The 16,921-nt window shown below is 37.5% G+C and overlaps 1 protein-coding gene across 1 annotated transcript in view; it reads left to right on the forward strand.

The window, feature by feature from the left end:
- LOC136250775 (uncharacterized) overlaps positions 1–16,921 on the forward strand; it is a 38,663-nt gene that overhangs the window by 7,594 nt on the left and 14,148 nt on the right. Inside the window, exons 3-15 of the mRNA XM_066043062.1 lie at positions 3,394–3,879; positions 3,933–4,127; positions 8,825–9,013; positions 9,061–9,249; positions 11,569–11,757; positions 11,816–11,998; positions 12,058–12,246; positions 12,300–12,488; positions 12,536–12,724; positions 12,777–12,968; positions 13,014–13,202; positions 13,256–13,444; positions 16,016–16,204. Of these exons, the coding sequence (XP_065899134.1) occupies positions 3,394–3,879; positions 3,933–4,127; positions 8,825–9,013; positions 9,061–9,249; positions 11,569–11,757; positions 11,816–11,998; positions 12,058–12,246; positions 12,300–12,488; positions 12,536–12,724; positions 12,777–12,968; positions 13,014–13,202; positions 13,256–13,444; positions 16,016–16,204 (2,757 nt within the window). The remainder of the gene's footprint in view (positions 1–3,393; positions 3,880–3,932; positions 4,128–8,824; positions 9,014–9,060; positions 9,250–11,568; positions 11,758–11,815; positions 11,999–12,057; positions 12,247–12,299; positions 12,489–12,535; positions 12,725–12,776; positions 12,969–13,013; positions 13,203–13,255; positions 13,445–16,015; positions 16,205–16,921) is intronic.

The following is a 16,921-nucleotide window of genomic DNA, read 5'->3' on the forward strand; positions in this document are numbered from 1 at the left end:
TCAAAAAATGTGTGCTTTATATATAGTGTATTACAAAGAAATTATGCAATACAATACTATTGCAACTTATCTAGTATTCCGTCAAATCAAAACTGATATAATAGCCATTTTAGTACTGATCGGCAGGATAGTACACTACTATTAAGACCTATTCATGCCAATTGTCATCATCATAATCATCATACGGTACGATAGTACTGTATAATAAGGACATCGAAGGTGTGGGGGCAATCTGTGATATAATATAACCCAAAAACCTGCCGCGATTTTTCCTCACAATGACATGACAGTATTGGTTGGGTAAAACCAAGCCCAAAAGTGTCTTCAGATTGACCCGAAATGTTACCGTCAAGTTGCTACGGAATTTTTTTTAAATTGTAGTCAATGGAATTTTCTACTGCCTGCCTGCCTGTCTGCCTGCCTGCCTGCCTGCCTGCCTGCCTGCCTGCCTGCCTGCCTGCCTGCCTGCCTGCCTGCCTGCCTGCCTGCCTGCCTGCCTGCCTGCCTGCCTGCCTGCCTGCCTGCCTGCCTGCCTGCCTGCCTGCCTGCCTGCCTGCCTGCCTGCCTGCCTGCCTGCCTGCCTGCCTGCCTGCCTGCCTGCCTGCCTGCCTGCCTGCTGACGCCTTCAGTCATTCGTAGTGGAAAAATGGCTACAGCTACAGCCCTAATTCTTTCGCAGAAACGTTTCTAGCTTGCTTAAGAAAAAACCTTTGGTATATTGATAAACATACAATGCTTGCACTATTGTCTTACCTTTTATCCTTCTTTACCATAGCCATCAGTCAAGGTTCTACTACTGAGTGTTAATAGACTACAGTACGGCTTCCATCTACCGGTGTATATTGCATCAAACTATTTGAATACACGTGGTCGCTGGTTGCACCAAACTATTTGAAATAAGCATACATGACTCACTGTTGATATCAATCAGTGAGAGCTACTCGCAACGAACTATATAGCAATGTGTAAGTCAATAAATATAGTTTATTTAGTAACAATGTTAAACCGAATCAGGTCATCCAGGTCTCGCTTAACATATTATTCAGGTCTGATCCCACGTGCTAAATTCACCTCTCTACAGGGTGATTTTTTTGTAGCTGATCTCTCTACAAGTTGATTTGTGTGTAGCTGATCTCTCTGCAGGTTGATTTATTTGTAACTGATCTCTCTATCGGGTAATTTGTTTGTAGCTGAACTATCTATAAGGTGATTTGTTTGTAGCTGATCTCTCTGCAGGTTGATTTGTTTTAGCTGAACTCTCTACAGGGTGATTTACTTGTAGCTGAACTCCTTACATTGTGTCTAGTTTGTAGGTGATCTCTGTACAGGGTGATTTGTTTGTAGCTGATCTCTCTACAAGTTGATTTGTGTGTAGCTGATCTTTCTGCAGGTTGATTTGTTTGTAGCCGATCTATCTACCGGGTAATTTGTTTGTAGCTGAACTCTCTATAAGGTGATTTGTTTGTAGCTGATCTCTCTGCAGGTTGATTTATTTGTAGCTGATCTCTCAACCGGGTAATTTGTTTGTAGCTGAACTATCTATAAGGTGATTTGTTTGTAGCTGATCTCTCTGCAGGTTGATTTGTTTTAGTTGAACTCTCTACAGGGTGATTTACTTGTAGCTGAACTCCTTACATTGTGTCTAGTTTGTAGGTGATCTCTGTACAGGGTGATTTGTTTGTAGCTGATCTCTCTACAAGTTGATTTATGTGTAGCTGATCTTTCTGCAGGTTGATTTGTTTGTAGCCGATCTATCTACCGGGTAATTTGTTTGTAGCTGAACTCTCTATAAGGTGATTTGTTTGTAGCTGATCTCTCTGCAGGTTGATTTATTTGTAGCTGATCTCTCAACCGGGTAATTTGTTTGTAGCTGAACTATCTATAAGGTGATTTGTTTGTAGCTGATCTCTCTGCAGGTTGATTTGTTTTAGCTGAACTCTCTACAGGGTGATTTACTTGTAGCTGAACTCCTTACATTGTGTCTAGTTTGTAGGTGATCTCTGTACAGGGTGATTTGTTTGTAGCTGATCTCTCTACAAGTTGATTTGTGTGTAGCTGATCTTTCTGCAGGTTGATTTGTTTGTAGCCGATCTATCTACCAAGTAATTTGTTTGTAGCTGATCTCTCTACAGGGTAATTTGTTTGTAGCTGAACTTTCTCCACAGTGACTTTTGTGTAGCTGAATTCTCTAGAGAGTGACTTAATAGTAGCTGAACTCCCTACAGGGTGCATGACTTGTTTATAGCTGAACTCTCTTCAGTGTGACTTGTAATGTTCTGAATCTCTACAGTGATATATTTGTAGCTTAACTCTCCACAGGGTGACTTGCTTCTTGCTGAACTGTCTATAAGATTAAATGTTTGCAGCTGAACTCCCTACAGAATAACTTGTAATGTAATAGAATTCTAAATGGAGTAAATAAATTAGCCGAATGCTCTATTAGGGTGACTGTTCTATTAGAGTATCTCGATCTCGCGTTTGCTACACGGAGTTGGCTTTCGAATCATAACTCAGTGGTTTGTAATCCGATTCTTCTGTACTACTGCAAGGACTTTCTATGAAGATTATTCCAGCTATACACCGATTTTCAGCTCATTGCTCTAAGCGGTTTGCCTAGTAGGCGTGAAAACTAATACTTTTTTATTCATAAAAATCGATCGCGTATTTGTGACACAGGTTGGGTTTTGTGTCATATCTCCATGGTCATTATCTTGATTCTTTTCAAACCACCAAAAGGCACTCCTACGATGGTTACTCCATCTACATAACAATTTTCAGCTCATTCCATGAAGCGGTTTACCCTGTAGCGTGACAACAAATTGATCTTTTTACGCGAATAATCGGTCATAACTCCTGAACCATTCATCGGATTTGCACCAAAGTTGATGCTAGGATTCGCCTTTGGACTCCTTTTCTGTGTGCCAAATTTCAAGGTGATCGGAGTACGCGTTTGCGTTTTATAGCAATTTTTGCAAGTGTGCGAAAACACGAAGTAGAAAAAAAACGAAGAAAAAATCGAAACTTTGGCAGCTCGTATCTCGGAAATGGCTGGAGCGATTTTCTTCAAATTTGGAATGTAGACTCCCCTGGCTAGCGAGCAACTCTGTAGCAAATTTGGTTCCAATCGGATAAGGGATTACCGAGATACAAAGGTGTGATAATAACGTTTTCTTTCTTCCTGTAAATATACTCACAATGTGGAGCGCCGGCTTCTTGGGCCGAACGACACACTACCGTGTGTCTTGATGCATTAGCTTCATGCATTTCCTTTTATAAACACCTACATGGTGTGTCCTAACCATACATGAATCAATTGTAGCATAAAGTACTAATTGTCTTGTGTGCATTTGTACATACTAACTGAATTATGTGTGTATCTTATCTAAAAAACAGATGGACAAAGCTGTTTTGATACTGTCAATGTTCAGCAGCAAGGATCTGATCGACTTAATACTGGTCATCGAGTAATAGTTCCAAGTAGTAATTTTAATTGTAATGGTAGAATAACTGGCTACATGGTAAGTCTTAACCAAGATGACGATGAAGAAGGAGATTATCCTCGTATACAAGTCTGGCGTCCTGAAGCAGGCTCACAAGTGTACAACAGAATAGATCAGTATACATTAAGTCAAAATGATATTAACAGAAGGAACAATTACTATTTGGCCAATGTGGCATTTACTGGAAGTAGCAGAATTGAATTTCAATCAGGTGACATTATTGGTTACTATCAGCCATCTGATCCACGTTACACTGTGTGGAGTGTTCAAACTTCAGGATATAACTCATACAGTTTAAGTGGAAGAAGTAGTACAACCTTCTCTCTTAATAGTGCTAACAATGATGAAGGAAGACAGCCACTGATTCAAGTATCACTAGGTATGTAGCTGCTGCTGTCTAGTTACTATGAATACTTATAACAATCCCTTTAGATGTTAGATGTGATGACCTGTCAATGCCTGCCAATGGGCAGATAACATCATGTACTTCTGGCACAATAGGGGTGGGATATGAGACTGAAAGTTGTAGCTACATGTGTAATACTGGTTATGAACTAACTGGTAGTGACACTAGGACCTGTCAGACCAGTGGAAGTTGGACTGGCACTGATGATGTCTGTAGAAGAGGTACATTTCTCATATATAAATTTACATAACTATATAGAGAATATAAAAATTCTTGAAGTCAAAGTGAAACAGTAACTTTGACTCTTTTTTAAGACCTTAAACATACATCCAATAAAGAGTTTTGGGAGTACTTTTCCTAATATTCTGTGTTATTATATAAAGAACTTTGGAGTGAAAGATCAATGTGAAACTAGTGCTATATTTGTCAAACAGAACAGTTTACACAACCACAGTGTTATCTGTACATGGCCACAATGTAATATATGTAACCACAGTGCTATACTGGTGACTGCAATGCTATACTGAGGTAGTTATGACACTGTGCGTGGACAAAAGATGGTTAGTCACATGGCATCTGACCCTAACAATCCCATTTGGGCCAAATGCCCCCTCCCCCTTCTCTTTGTGGAGGAGCCATAGCTACTTCTTTTGACTGAAATACTAAACCTTGTCAGGCCAAAATCTATTTATATAACTCAAAAAACTACTATTTAATAATGCAAATTCATCTGTAACCAAAGTCAAACCAGCTGTACCCAGCACCTTCATTTGTACTATGTGTCGCTAAAAACAATTATCATGTTGCTGGTATTTAAGCCAGTAGCCTTTCCAGCGGCTTTTAAGATTTCACTACCATCTGTTAAGGCCAAAATGGTAAAAATCAACAATGAGACACTGCTAAGAGGTGACTATTTGTGGCTCCAATCATACAACAAGAATCTACTCTTCCAACCAGTCTGTTTGTGCCCCTCTCCTTGCCAGCTCCTGCTTCCGCTATATTGACGGTTAACTGGAAAAGAAGGCATCCAGAGCCAAAAGAAAAAGTACTCCAGAGGGTTTTCAAGGTATGTCCAATCATTATCCAGACCAGAGCAAAGTTGATTGTTTTACTGAAGGCTGCTTGGTATTAGATGGCAAGCCTCAAATATTTTTACCACATGTTTTTTTGTTTAACTCCTGGAAGTTCTTTAAAGTTAAAACACTGCCTATATAAAAATGTAGCACTAAAAGAGTGGACTTGAGATGAAATATAGCACTTACCTTCGCCTCATGCTATATTTGTCTCTCATCCACTCTTTTACATGCTATATTTTCATATAGTACTTGCTACAGTACGTGCTCTAACTAATACATAATTGTATTATGTGTATTTAATCTCATATTAATATTTCTCTACACCGTACCTTATACAGTAGTTAAAGCACTGCCGTGTGTATGTATGGAAAATACAGGGGCATGTCAAGAGGCTAATACAAAAGCTGAGTGGTGTGTTTGCCTCGAGTATTTTTTGTACACACAAACATAGGTGGTGCTTTAAGTGGTATATTGTACTTCCTGGTCTGCTTGCTCAGAGTGTGCCCGAACCACTCGATTTTTGGTGATCAGACTATCAGTAACTGTCCAAAAGTAATCTATTTCTAGTCGTAGAACAAATTGTTAGGATTAGTTTGGTTAGTTTTAGTGATTTACAATATCATGCAAATGATCAATTGTGCTGTCTGAAAGTGGAGTTGATTTTGTAACATTTCTTACATAACTGTTTTGCATAACTGTACTGTATTTGCCCAAGTGTACTGTACGTATTTGCCCAATAATGCACATAACCATGCAAAATACAACACGCGGCAGCACTTTGATCCTCCCGTGCAAAGTGCAATATAGCTTCTAACTGTATTGGTATACACATAATAATTTGCTACCCTACAGATGTCACCAACAGCAGTGTAATTTCATAAAACTACCAATGGAAATTCTAGAACATTCTGTGTGTTCTACATAGCTCCATGGTCCCTTCAATAAAATGCACCATTTTTGAAGTATAGCTGTCCGCCAGGTAGGGTAGGCCACACAGCAACTTTGATTAAATTTGCATCAGCCATTTGCGAGATATGAGTGTTCAAAGTTTTGATCTAATTTCTTTGTTTTTTCTTCTTAAGCTGTAGGGGGGCTATGAAGGCTTTGATTTATTTTTGCACACTTTACAAAAATTACCATAAAACACAAACATGTAACTCTTTTGCCTTGATCTTTGGTACAAATGAACAGCATGTAGAGATGAATTCATGTGCCAAGTTTGCTGTGAATCTGTTAATATCCAAGGAATTATAAGCATTTAATTGCGTAAAAGGATCAAACTTTTGTCATGGTTATAGGGTAAACTGAGTATGGGAATAATTTGAAAATTGGTGTGTACAGAGGCTGAAAATTGTAGTGGTGCGTTTTGATGGTTTGAAAAGCAATAGAGTTACAGCTACAAAGTTATAAAGCAAAAACTAAACAAATGTAAAATCATGGGATTGAGATACTCTAATAGAGCAGTCACCACTGGGTAAAAAGGTGCACAAAAATTTTGAAAAAACTTACCACAGTTTGAATCAGGGACCTCCATACCTAACATCATCAACCTTAACCACTGAACCACTGCTGTCTCAAGCATGTCTCTATACTGCATTCAGTGGTTGTTCATAGTTTGTTTAAGGCCATTATTGTGTTTGCTATTTTTTTGAACATTTAATCAATACTTTAGTCATGGTTCTAGCTTGTATAAGGCTGAAGTATGTAGGGGTTTAATGTCCACTATAATTATAGTGCTGCATGTGTAGGTGACTTACTCTGCTTCATTATTTATACTCCTACTGTAATTTAAATCTAGACTAAAACAGTCAAGCTGTGAAAAAAGGGTGCGGACCTCCAAAAAGCCTGGGTGAAAAAAGATGTGAAATCAAAGGTGGCAGCCAAGAAATGACTGTGATGGTAGGTTAATGGCAAAAATTTTAATAATGATAATTTGGGTGAATTTGGTACCGAATCTTGGAGAAGGGCACCAAATTCGAATTATCGTTATTAAAATTTTTGCCATTAACCTACTACCATCACAGTCATTTCTTGGCTGCCACTTTTAATTTTACATCTTTTTTCACCCAGGCTTTTTGAGGGCTGCACCCTTTTTTCACAGCTTAGCTGCTTTGTATAGACATCGCTTCTTTTTGTACGTATTTGTATACTCCAAGCCAGTCTTTGGCCAGCTTTGGAGTTTCTTTTACTTGCTTTTTCTTTTCTGCACAAAGGAGGAGACAGTAAGAGAAATTCTGTGGATATTTTTTTGTAATGATGCATTTTTTCTACAAAAATTAATACTGTATAAAAATTATCACATGCCCTCTCCCAACAAGTAGACTCCCTAGGTTGTAGCAGAAATTTCTACAAGGTAACTTGTTTGTATGCAGAGTGACTTCCAATGTAGCTAGACTCTCTTCAGAATGACTTGCTGTAGCTGAGCTGTCTACAAGGTGACTTGCTTGTAGCTGAACTCCCCACAGGGTGATTTGTTTGTACTCCACAGGGTGATTTTTTTGCTGCTACACTCTCTACTGGGTGACTTGTTTGTAACTGAGCTCTCTACAGTGTGACTTGTTTGTAGCTGAACTCTCTACAGGGTGATTTGAACTCTCTACCAGGTGACTTGCTTGTAGCTTAACAAAACTCGATCGTGCGCTTTTTACATGTGGTTGGCATTTTTGTTATACGTAGCTCCATGACTGTTAGTGTGATTTCTTTCAAACCACAAAAGTTTTGCGCTACGATGGTTACTCCATGTACAGACTGATTTTCAAGTCATTCCTTCAAGCGGTTTACCCTGTGGTCGTGACAAAAAATAGCTATCACATTTTTCAAAAATTGTGTATAACTCCCTTGTTATTTATCTAAAGTGTATGAAATTTGGACTGTAAACGTGCTACATTACGTTCTTATTGCCCTCCAAATTTGAAGAAAATCGAATAAACCATGAGCGAGTTATAGTGATTTTTCTAAGTGAAGTGAAAAGAAGATGATGAAAAATATGAAGAAACTAAGGCAAATTTTAAAGGTGTGTATCTCAGGGATGGTTTGGTGGATTTAGCTCAAATTTGAAATGGGAGGTGCCCTACCCCGAGGGAGTTCACAGCAAAACTGGTTGATTTGCAGTCAAACACTATCAAGCTACGGATGCATGAAAATGGCGTTTTCTTGTATGCTGTAAAATATGCACTTGTCTGTTGCATCTCAACACTGGCTGTACTTGGCCGCATGACACACTATCGTGTGTCTTGATTTCCCTATTTGTGATTGGACCTGTGAAAGGGGGTCTTATAGCCTTTCCAAAGTTTTATGTTTGTCCAATCATTACTCCCCAGGTGTATAATCTAATGCCTTCATATTACGTCACAGTAGTGAAATGTTAGGTGTATAAAGTGTCAAGCCAGTACCTTATTCACAAGTTAAGTTATTGACATGTAATAGGAAAGGCTACAAGACCCTTTTTCACAAGTTCGGTCATATTTTTCTTTGTACTTATATAATTAGTTTGCATGTAGCATTATCCTTGGGCCTTTAATTGCATAGAAATTTTTGTCAGTATACATAGAGAATTAACAAAAGAAAGGAGCATAGCTGATGGCATCAAGTTGTGTCCTGACAGATTCCTATTTACTCTGTCAATGCCAATGATGTGTGACCTCAGGTTTCCATTTTGTGCTTGATTATACCTAACCAATACTGCCAAGGTATCATGAAAATATTGTGAAGCTGGTTTCTGGTCTGTATTTTCTTGCAGGAGACCTTTGTGATTCCTACTATTGTACCGTATGCTGTAGTGAATATAATATTATAGTAGAACTGTTTGGCATTGAAGGTTAATTATTTCAAAACCTGTGTAGTTCCATGCCCATCACTTACTGATCCTAATAATGGAATGGTCACTTGTTCACTGGGAGATGATGGAGTTCCTTCCTATGAAGACACTTGTAGTTTCACATGTAACACTGGTTATGAGCTAACTGGTAGTGACACTAGGACCTGTCAGAGTGATGGGAGCTGGAGTGGTAATGATACTTTATGTACAAGAGGTGAGAACTTGTAAAATTACACATAAAATTTTAACTGTAACTCTCAGTTACATGCCCATCACTTACTGATCCTAATAATGGAATGGTCACTTGTTCACTGGGAGATGATGGAGTTCCTTCCTATGAAGACACTTGTAGTTTCACATGTAACACTGGTTATGAGCTAACTGGTAATGACACTAGGACCTGTCAGAGTGATGGTAGTTGGAGTGGTAGTAATGCTGTTTGTACTAGAGGTAAATTCCACATGAATTTGATACTTTGTGTGAGGGAACTGCCAGTGTGCATAATTGATATTGTCATGCTGCCGTCTGGATCGAAAGATTATGCTGTACAATTAAATGCACAAAATTTTACAAAATGTTTTACAGTAAGAATCATAGCAATCAAAGCACTGAACTGATCTGTACCTGAGTTAGTTAGATAGTCAGTCAGTCAGTCTACCAATTTGGAGATGGATTTTCTTATTGAGAAGTATTGTTTCTCTTACTCTGTGGTTTATGGAAGGGGCTTCATTTTAGTCCTACGGGTAATTATAATTGACTCCTCATTTACACTTATAACCTTGATATTAGCTGTGAAGTAATTTCACTATACACAAAGCATGTTTAATACAAGTTGATGTTATGCTACTTCTAAAAACCAGACACCGATGTAATAATACTATCCCATTCTAACTAAATAGGAGGTAATTAATCATCCGTGTATATTTATCATATTTTGTAATTCATGATTTATATTGTAATTTGGTAATTATGTTACTATGCACTGCTAAGGAAGCGTAACTCTAACAAACCACTTTACAGCACACAAAAGTATCTTCTCAACTGTTTATAGTGTGTCTATCAAAGGAATTCATTATTTTTGGGGTCTTACGAAGCCTATTATGCTGTTTTGTTTTTTTCAGTTGTATTATGCCCATACACCCCATTTTAAAAGGCGTTCATAATGTCTTCAGCATAGATTATAGAGAATCTATGTCTTCAGTAACTTGCTTCACCTGTTTTTCAAGCTGGCACAAATAAAACGCCTCGAAGCAAAAGCTTTCCCACCAGGAAGGTTTATACTGGTTCTGTGAGGCTACTTTTAGTATAAGCCACTTTGCTCATGTGGGTGCAAAAAGATAAACAAACATACATACATACATACATACATACATACATGCATGCATGCATACAGACACATTTTTTGGGAAAACAATTTCAGTAAACCAGGTGCTTACCCACAACCAGCCTTCAACTGGCTGTGAGCGCACCTGGTTTAATTAGTATGACAATCCCTCATTGCTTAGGTAAAAAGTTGAAGGAAGTTAATTTGAAGATGGAAATGTACCCAAGTGGAAGATATTTGTGACCTCTATCCCATAACAGGTTTTGTATCCCAAGGATCAAAATACCATACTGCATGATAACTAACTTATCACCTTAGCATGTGGGTTGTCAATCAGCACGTGGAAGCAAACTTTGAAACCAGCCATGTTAGATGATAACTGATATTGCCCTTGTACTGAGATATAACTATGAATATATATATATAACATATCTTAATACATAATGCCTGAACTGAGTAGCTGCAAGGATAGTGTTGAAGATTTACTTAACAGTAAACAAGATGACCTCACCCTTTATTGCTTGGCTGACTTGAGATACTCTAATACAACAGTCATGTGTGATATTCTAATAGAACAGTCACAAGTTACACTGTAGCTAGCTGTGGTACAACAAAAACTAAACAAAAGAGTTTTGGTTGGTCACTATAATTAGTAGTGTACTTCTTTTATAGTCTTGTCTTTAGGTAGTCACAAAACCATCACTGAGTGTTTAGTGACTGCAATATTTAGCACTTTAATATTTTTCTCAAAGAGCTTTCTACACGTATATGTGACCAGATATGTTAAAAGGAGACTTCCATACACATCTAATTTATGAACTTGAAATACCATAACTTAGTTTTCAAGAAACATATAGCTAGAGCTCCATCCCCTAGTTATGGTGGTGCTCACTACTGACCAAATTTCAAGTCAGTAGCCTTTGAAGTTGTGAGTCATCAAATTTGGTAATTAATTTTGGATATGTGTGGGAGGCCCCTTTTCACAAATCTGCATGGTAACATATATAGTTTTGTACTTAGGTACTACAAACTCAACACATTACTTAAAAATCAAGCTCAAAGCTTTGTTTGTTAGCATTCGACAACTGTGCTAATCTGGTTAAAAGTATGCCAGTAGAAGATCACTAAAACCAAAGGTATTGATTTCTGTAAACTTGACTATTTAGAAGCAAAAAATGGCAGTGTAAAGTTGTGCTTGATTTTAGTTTCCAATTGTGCCAGTGATGACATATTAATTTCTCTTTTGTTTCCTTACATCTTCAATACCGACTCCTGTAAGTCATTATGTACTACAATGCATGATTGGTGTGACACAAGTTTGACAAATCAAAGAAGCAATTTTTAAGATAAAATTTGTGGTGATTTTGTAGTGCAACAATATGGTGATTTTAAAAAATTTTCCGGTACATACGTATTGTAATTACCTGCATGTTGACATTACACAGTTTTATGCCCATCACTTATGGATCCAATTAATGGGACTGGCAGTTGTTCACTGGGAGATGATGGAATTCTCTCCTATGAAGACACTTGTATATTTATGTGTGATACTGGATATGAGCTAACTGGTAGTGAAGAGAGAACTTGCCAGAGTGATGGAATCTGGAATGGTAGTGATGCAATGTGTAGTAGAGGTGTGTGTGGCTAATAGATATTGTTAAACTGTGTAATAACTTTACTGTATATACTTAGTTCCATGTCCGTCACTTACTGATCCTAATAATGGAACAATCACTTGTTCACTGGGAGATGATGGAGTTCCTTCCTATGAAGATGTTTGTGCTTATAACCTCACTTGTGGTGTTGGATATGATGGTGATACTAGGACTTGTCAAAATGATGGGACCTGGAGTGGCACTGACATGTGTATAAGAGGCAAGCTGAATATACACTGTAAAGTGATACATATTTACTTTTCACATGCATGTACACAGTTCCATGTCCATCACTTACTGATCCTAATAATGGAATGATCACTTGTTCACTGGGAGATGATGGAGTTCCTTCCTATGAAGACACTTGTAATTTCACATGTAACACTGGTTATGAGCTAACTGGTAGTGACACTAGGACCTGTCAGAGTGATGGGAGTTGGAGTGGTAGTGAGGCCATGTGTACTAGAGGTAAAGCTAATACCAAATGTGTATAAAGCCATGCAAATGAGGTGTTTATACAGTTTCATGCCTGATGCTTTCTAATCCTAATAATGGAATGATTACTTGTTCACTGGGAGATGATGGAGTTCCTTCCTATGAAGACACTTGTAGTTTCACATGTAACACTGGATATGAGCTAACTGGTAGTGACACTAGGGCCTGTCAGAGTGATGGGAGCTGGAGTGGTAATGATACTTTATGTACAAGAGGTGAGAACTTGTAAAATTACACATAAAATTTTAACTGTAACTCTCAGTTACATGCCCATCACTTACTGATCTTAACAATGGAACAATTACTTGTTCACTGGGAGATGATGGAGTTCTTTCCTATGAAGATGCATGTAATTTCACATGTAACACTGGTTATGAGCTTGCTGGTAGTGACACAAGGATCTGTCAAAGTGATGGTAGCTGGAGTGGTACTGATGCACTGTGTATTAGAGGTAAAAGTGATGTTGCAAGTACAATCATTTGCATGTGAACTCTTATACATAGTTCCATGTCCACCACTTACTGATCCTGTTAATGGAACAATCACTTGTTCACTGGGAGATGATGGAAATCATTCCTATGAAGATATTTGTAGTTTCACATGTAACAATGGTTATGAACTAACTGGTAGTGGTGACTCTAGGACCTGCCAGAGAAATGGAAGCTGGAGTGGTAATGATGCAATGTGTGCTAGAGGTAACGTTAAGTGCATAGAAGCATGTAATTAAGGTGTTTACATAGTTCCATGTCCATCACTTACTGATCCTAATAATGGAGTGATCACTTGTTCACTGGGAGATGATGGAGTTCCTTCCTATGAAGACACTTGTAGTTTCACATGTAATACTGGTTATGAGCTAACTGGTAGTAGTTCCAGAATGTGTCAGAGTGATGAGAACTGGAGTAGTAATGATACTTTATGTACAAGAGGTGAGAGTTTCTAACACTGTAGAACTGCATATGTCAATTTTTCTCTTATGTAGTTCCATGTCCAACACTTAGTGATCCTAATAATGGGGTAATCACTTGTTCACTGGGAGATGATGGAGTTCCTTCCTATGAAGACACTTGTAATTTCACATGTAACACTGGTTATGAGCTAACTGGTAGTGACACTAGGACCTGTCAGAGTGATAGGAGCTGGAGTGGTAGTGATGTAATGTGTATGAGAGGTAAAAGCAATATAGCAGATTTATAATCCATGCGAAAATAAACAAGTTGCAAAAAAAATGCAATCTTCAAAAACCTGTTGTGGATTCAAAGGCGATGACTAAGAAACAACTGCAGTAATGTAAATACCAATCAACTATCTATGTCATTTTCAAGGTTGAATATTCTTGCTTGGTTGCTACGTACCTATATGATTTTGTAACTTTTAACAAAGGTTTCACCCATTATTCACTTACAGCTTGGCTGTTTTGGTATGGCTAATAATTTTTTTTGTACTTTATGCACCCAAAAACTGGTCATAGACCATCTTTGGGGTCCACATTTCTTTAGACACAATGATGATTATTGAAGGAAGAAGGAACAGTTTTACTATTTATTTGACTTAGTGTCAATGATTTTCTTACGTTTAAAATAAAGCAAACATATTTGTCTTCAAAGATTGCACACATATGTTAACATGTTCCAGATCTTCCGTTGTTATAACTAGCATGGAACCTGTGTATAATGGCCATCTTAGGTCAGAAATTTTTGTCCTTTTATGTAAAGGTGGCTGCTATAGAGAAAAAAAACTGCATAGGGCCGTCAATTACTGTGATCATAAGAGGCTCGTGACAACCGTAATGTTCCATTTTGTTAACAGATAGTACAGAAAGGGTAAGGTGAGCTTGTTATGAATGTTGCTAATGGCCATTGAATACTTTTTAAGTAGTGAAGCCAGATAGATTATATACGTAGTATTTATTGAAAGACAGGAAGTTTGATAATTTTGAGTTTATTGAAACAGTGCCAATAGTCCAGTTTCATGTAAGTGGAAATGTTTTGATTGGATTTTAATTATGTATTGCATGATCACTGGATGCTGTGGATGATTTCATTGGAAAAATTGTGACAGTCAGCACAAGATTCATTGTAACAATATATACAAATATCCTTATTTTCTGTACAGATTTAGAAACTACATTAACTGCCATACCTACCTACTGGTATTGGTCCGAGTTGAATATGATGAAACATTTGAAAGTTACGAAGCAATATGTTGCCTGGCCAAAAGCAATGGTGGACCCAGGATGTATTTAGGGAAAATTCACCTCCCTCCTCCCTTTGTGGGGAGCCATACTTCTTTTGATTGAAAAACTTTTAGTTTTGCCTGTTAAGGATTTACAGCACAAGTGCTGAAGGTCTGTATTACACCTGGTCCTTCAGCCTGTTTAAAGATGTTATATAAGTGTGTTTAAACAATTTCAGGAAGGAGAAAAAATCATGACTGGGCCTAGGCAGGCTCAATCCTGTAGCCATCCTAAACCATGTCGGAAAATTAATCTATGCCTCATGAAATATTACTACTATTTATTGCAAACTTACCTGAAACCAAAGTCATGCATAGTAAACACCTCTAAAATAATTATCATACTGCTGGTGTTTAAGACATTCATAGCCTTTTAAACAATTTTTAAGATCTGCGAAGGCCAAAATGGCAAAAATCAACAGTGAAACACTGTGCTGCTTCAAAATACAGCAACTAGCTAACAAGAGAATCTGTTCTCCCAAACCACGGCACCTACAACTTAGCCTGTTTGTGCCCCTCCCTTGCCAGCTACTGGATTTGTCCCTGAGAAGTGTTGCATTTGCCATTTCAACCCAGCTGTTTTGAAAGTTGCATCCTATTTTTCACAGCTTGGCTGTTTATACTTAGAAGGTAGCTATAGTGAAAATCAATTATTAAACGGTACTGTATAAATCAAGTGAAGTGAGCAGCTGACAGTAGTGGCTCAATGGTTAAGTGCATGGTTAATTACTTGGGTGCTTAGAATAGAGTTCTCTTGTAACCCTGGACAACTGTTTGTGACATTTTCATGCACATTTTTTATAATTCTATCAGAGTATCTTGACCCTCTTAATTGTTTTTGCCTTGTAACTGTGTAGCTGTTACTCTGATTTATTTTAACTACAGTATTTAAAGGTATACTGCTATGATGATTGATCTGTGTACAGAGTAATTTCAAGTTATTCCCATAAGTGGTTTACCCTGTAGCCATTACAAAAATTGATCTTTTATGTGAATAATCATACATAACACTGTAAATGTATCAGATTTTCAGCAAGTTTTGTACTGTGGACTCAGTTAATTTTCTGAACCTCTGGGGACCACCTAGTGTTTGCATAACTGAAAAGTCCAACATATTTAACGCTTTAACCTTTTCGACTATATTAATAGAATAATCACTTTTGGAAGTTCAGTTAACTGAAAGTTTGGATAATTACGTACAGTACATTATTTACACATACCAAAGTTCAAGGTGCTTAAGAAGGAGTTTGCAATTTTTGTAAAGTGCATGAAAAGAATATACCAGTGGATTCATTAAGAAGAAAATTATAGCTTTGGTCATGTATACATCTAGAGTGATTTTGATTAAATTGGTGTGTAGCCTGGTGGGGAGCTATAGTGCAAAATGGTGTAATTTCAAGAAGGACCACCTTTCTGTTAATATACTCACAGTGTGTGGCACTTCAGCTTCCTTGGCCATACAACACAGTATCATATGTCTTGATTGTTTGCATGTGAATAATTATAGTTCCATGTCCATCACTTACTGATCCTAATAATGGAATGATCACTTGTTCACTGGGAGATGATGGAGTTCCTTCCTATGAAGACACTTGTAGTTTCACATGTAACACTGGTTATGAGCTAACTGGTAGTGACACTAGGACCTGTCAGAGTGATGGGAGTTGGAGTGATAGTGATGATGTCTGTAGAAGAGGTAATTTAGTTATCTATGTCAGTGTCATTTATGCATTAAGTATTTGAAGTATTCATGTACATTTATACATACACAAGTATAAGGAAAAAAATTTAAAATTTAAGTTCAATTATAGGGATCATACAAAAAAGTATTGAAGGTTGCCTACACCAGAAGATATATTAATGGACATTCAATCCCTAATTCAGTCAAACCCATGACTGGAATTAGGAATTGAATTCCACAAGTATATCTTCAAGTGTAGGTGACCTCACTTGTTTCACTACTTTTTTTCATGATCCATAATTGAACAAAATTTTATAAACTTTCCTTATACTTGTTTGCTTACTTTTTTGTACCATTATTATGACTTGTGAACTCACGCATACCACATTAGACCAAAGGGAATTTTAACTACATTTCTTATTATTCTTAGTACTTGAATTATTATTGAGTTACGCTTGTCTGAAGGTATCAGTCAGTCAGTCAGTCAGTCATTAGAAAAATATACATTTTTTAAAAATCCATAGCAACTTGTTGAAAGCATTTTGGGTCAACATGAAGGCTTGTTTGGGTACTGTTTCATCGTTGTCAGGGAAAGTGGATTTTGGGTGATATTTTTTTCATGGGCCATGCCCAAACTTTAGTGGTCCCTGCTCTACAGTACTATCATACTGTATGATGCAAAAAGTGGCTATGACGTGGTACACACCAAGTCAAACAATTTGGTGGAAAAAT

This window comes from Dysidea avara, chromosome 3, assembly GCF_963678975.1.
Source record: "Dysidea avara chromosome 3, odDysAvar1.4, whole genome shotgun sequence".
In the NCBI taxonomy this organism is placed as follows: Eukaryota; Metazoa; Porifera; class Demospongiae; order Dictyoceratida; family Dysideidae; genus Dysidea; species Dysidea avara.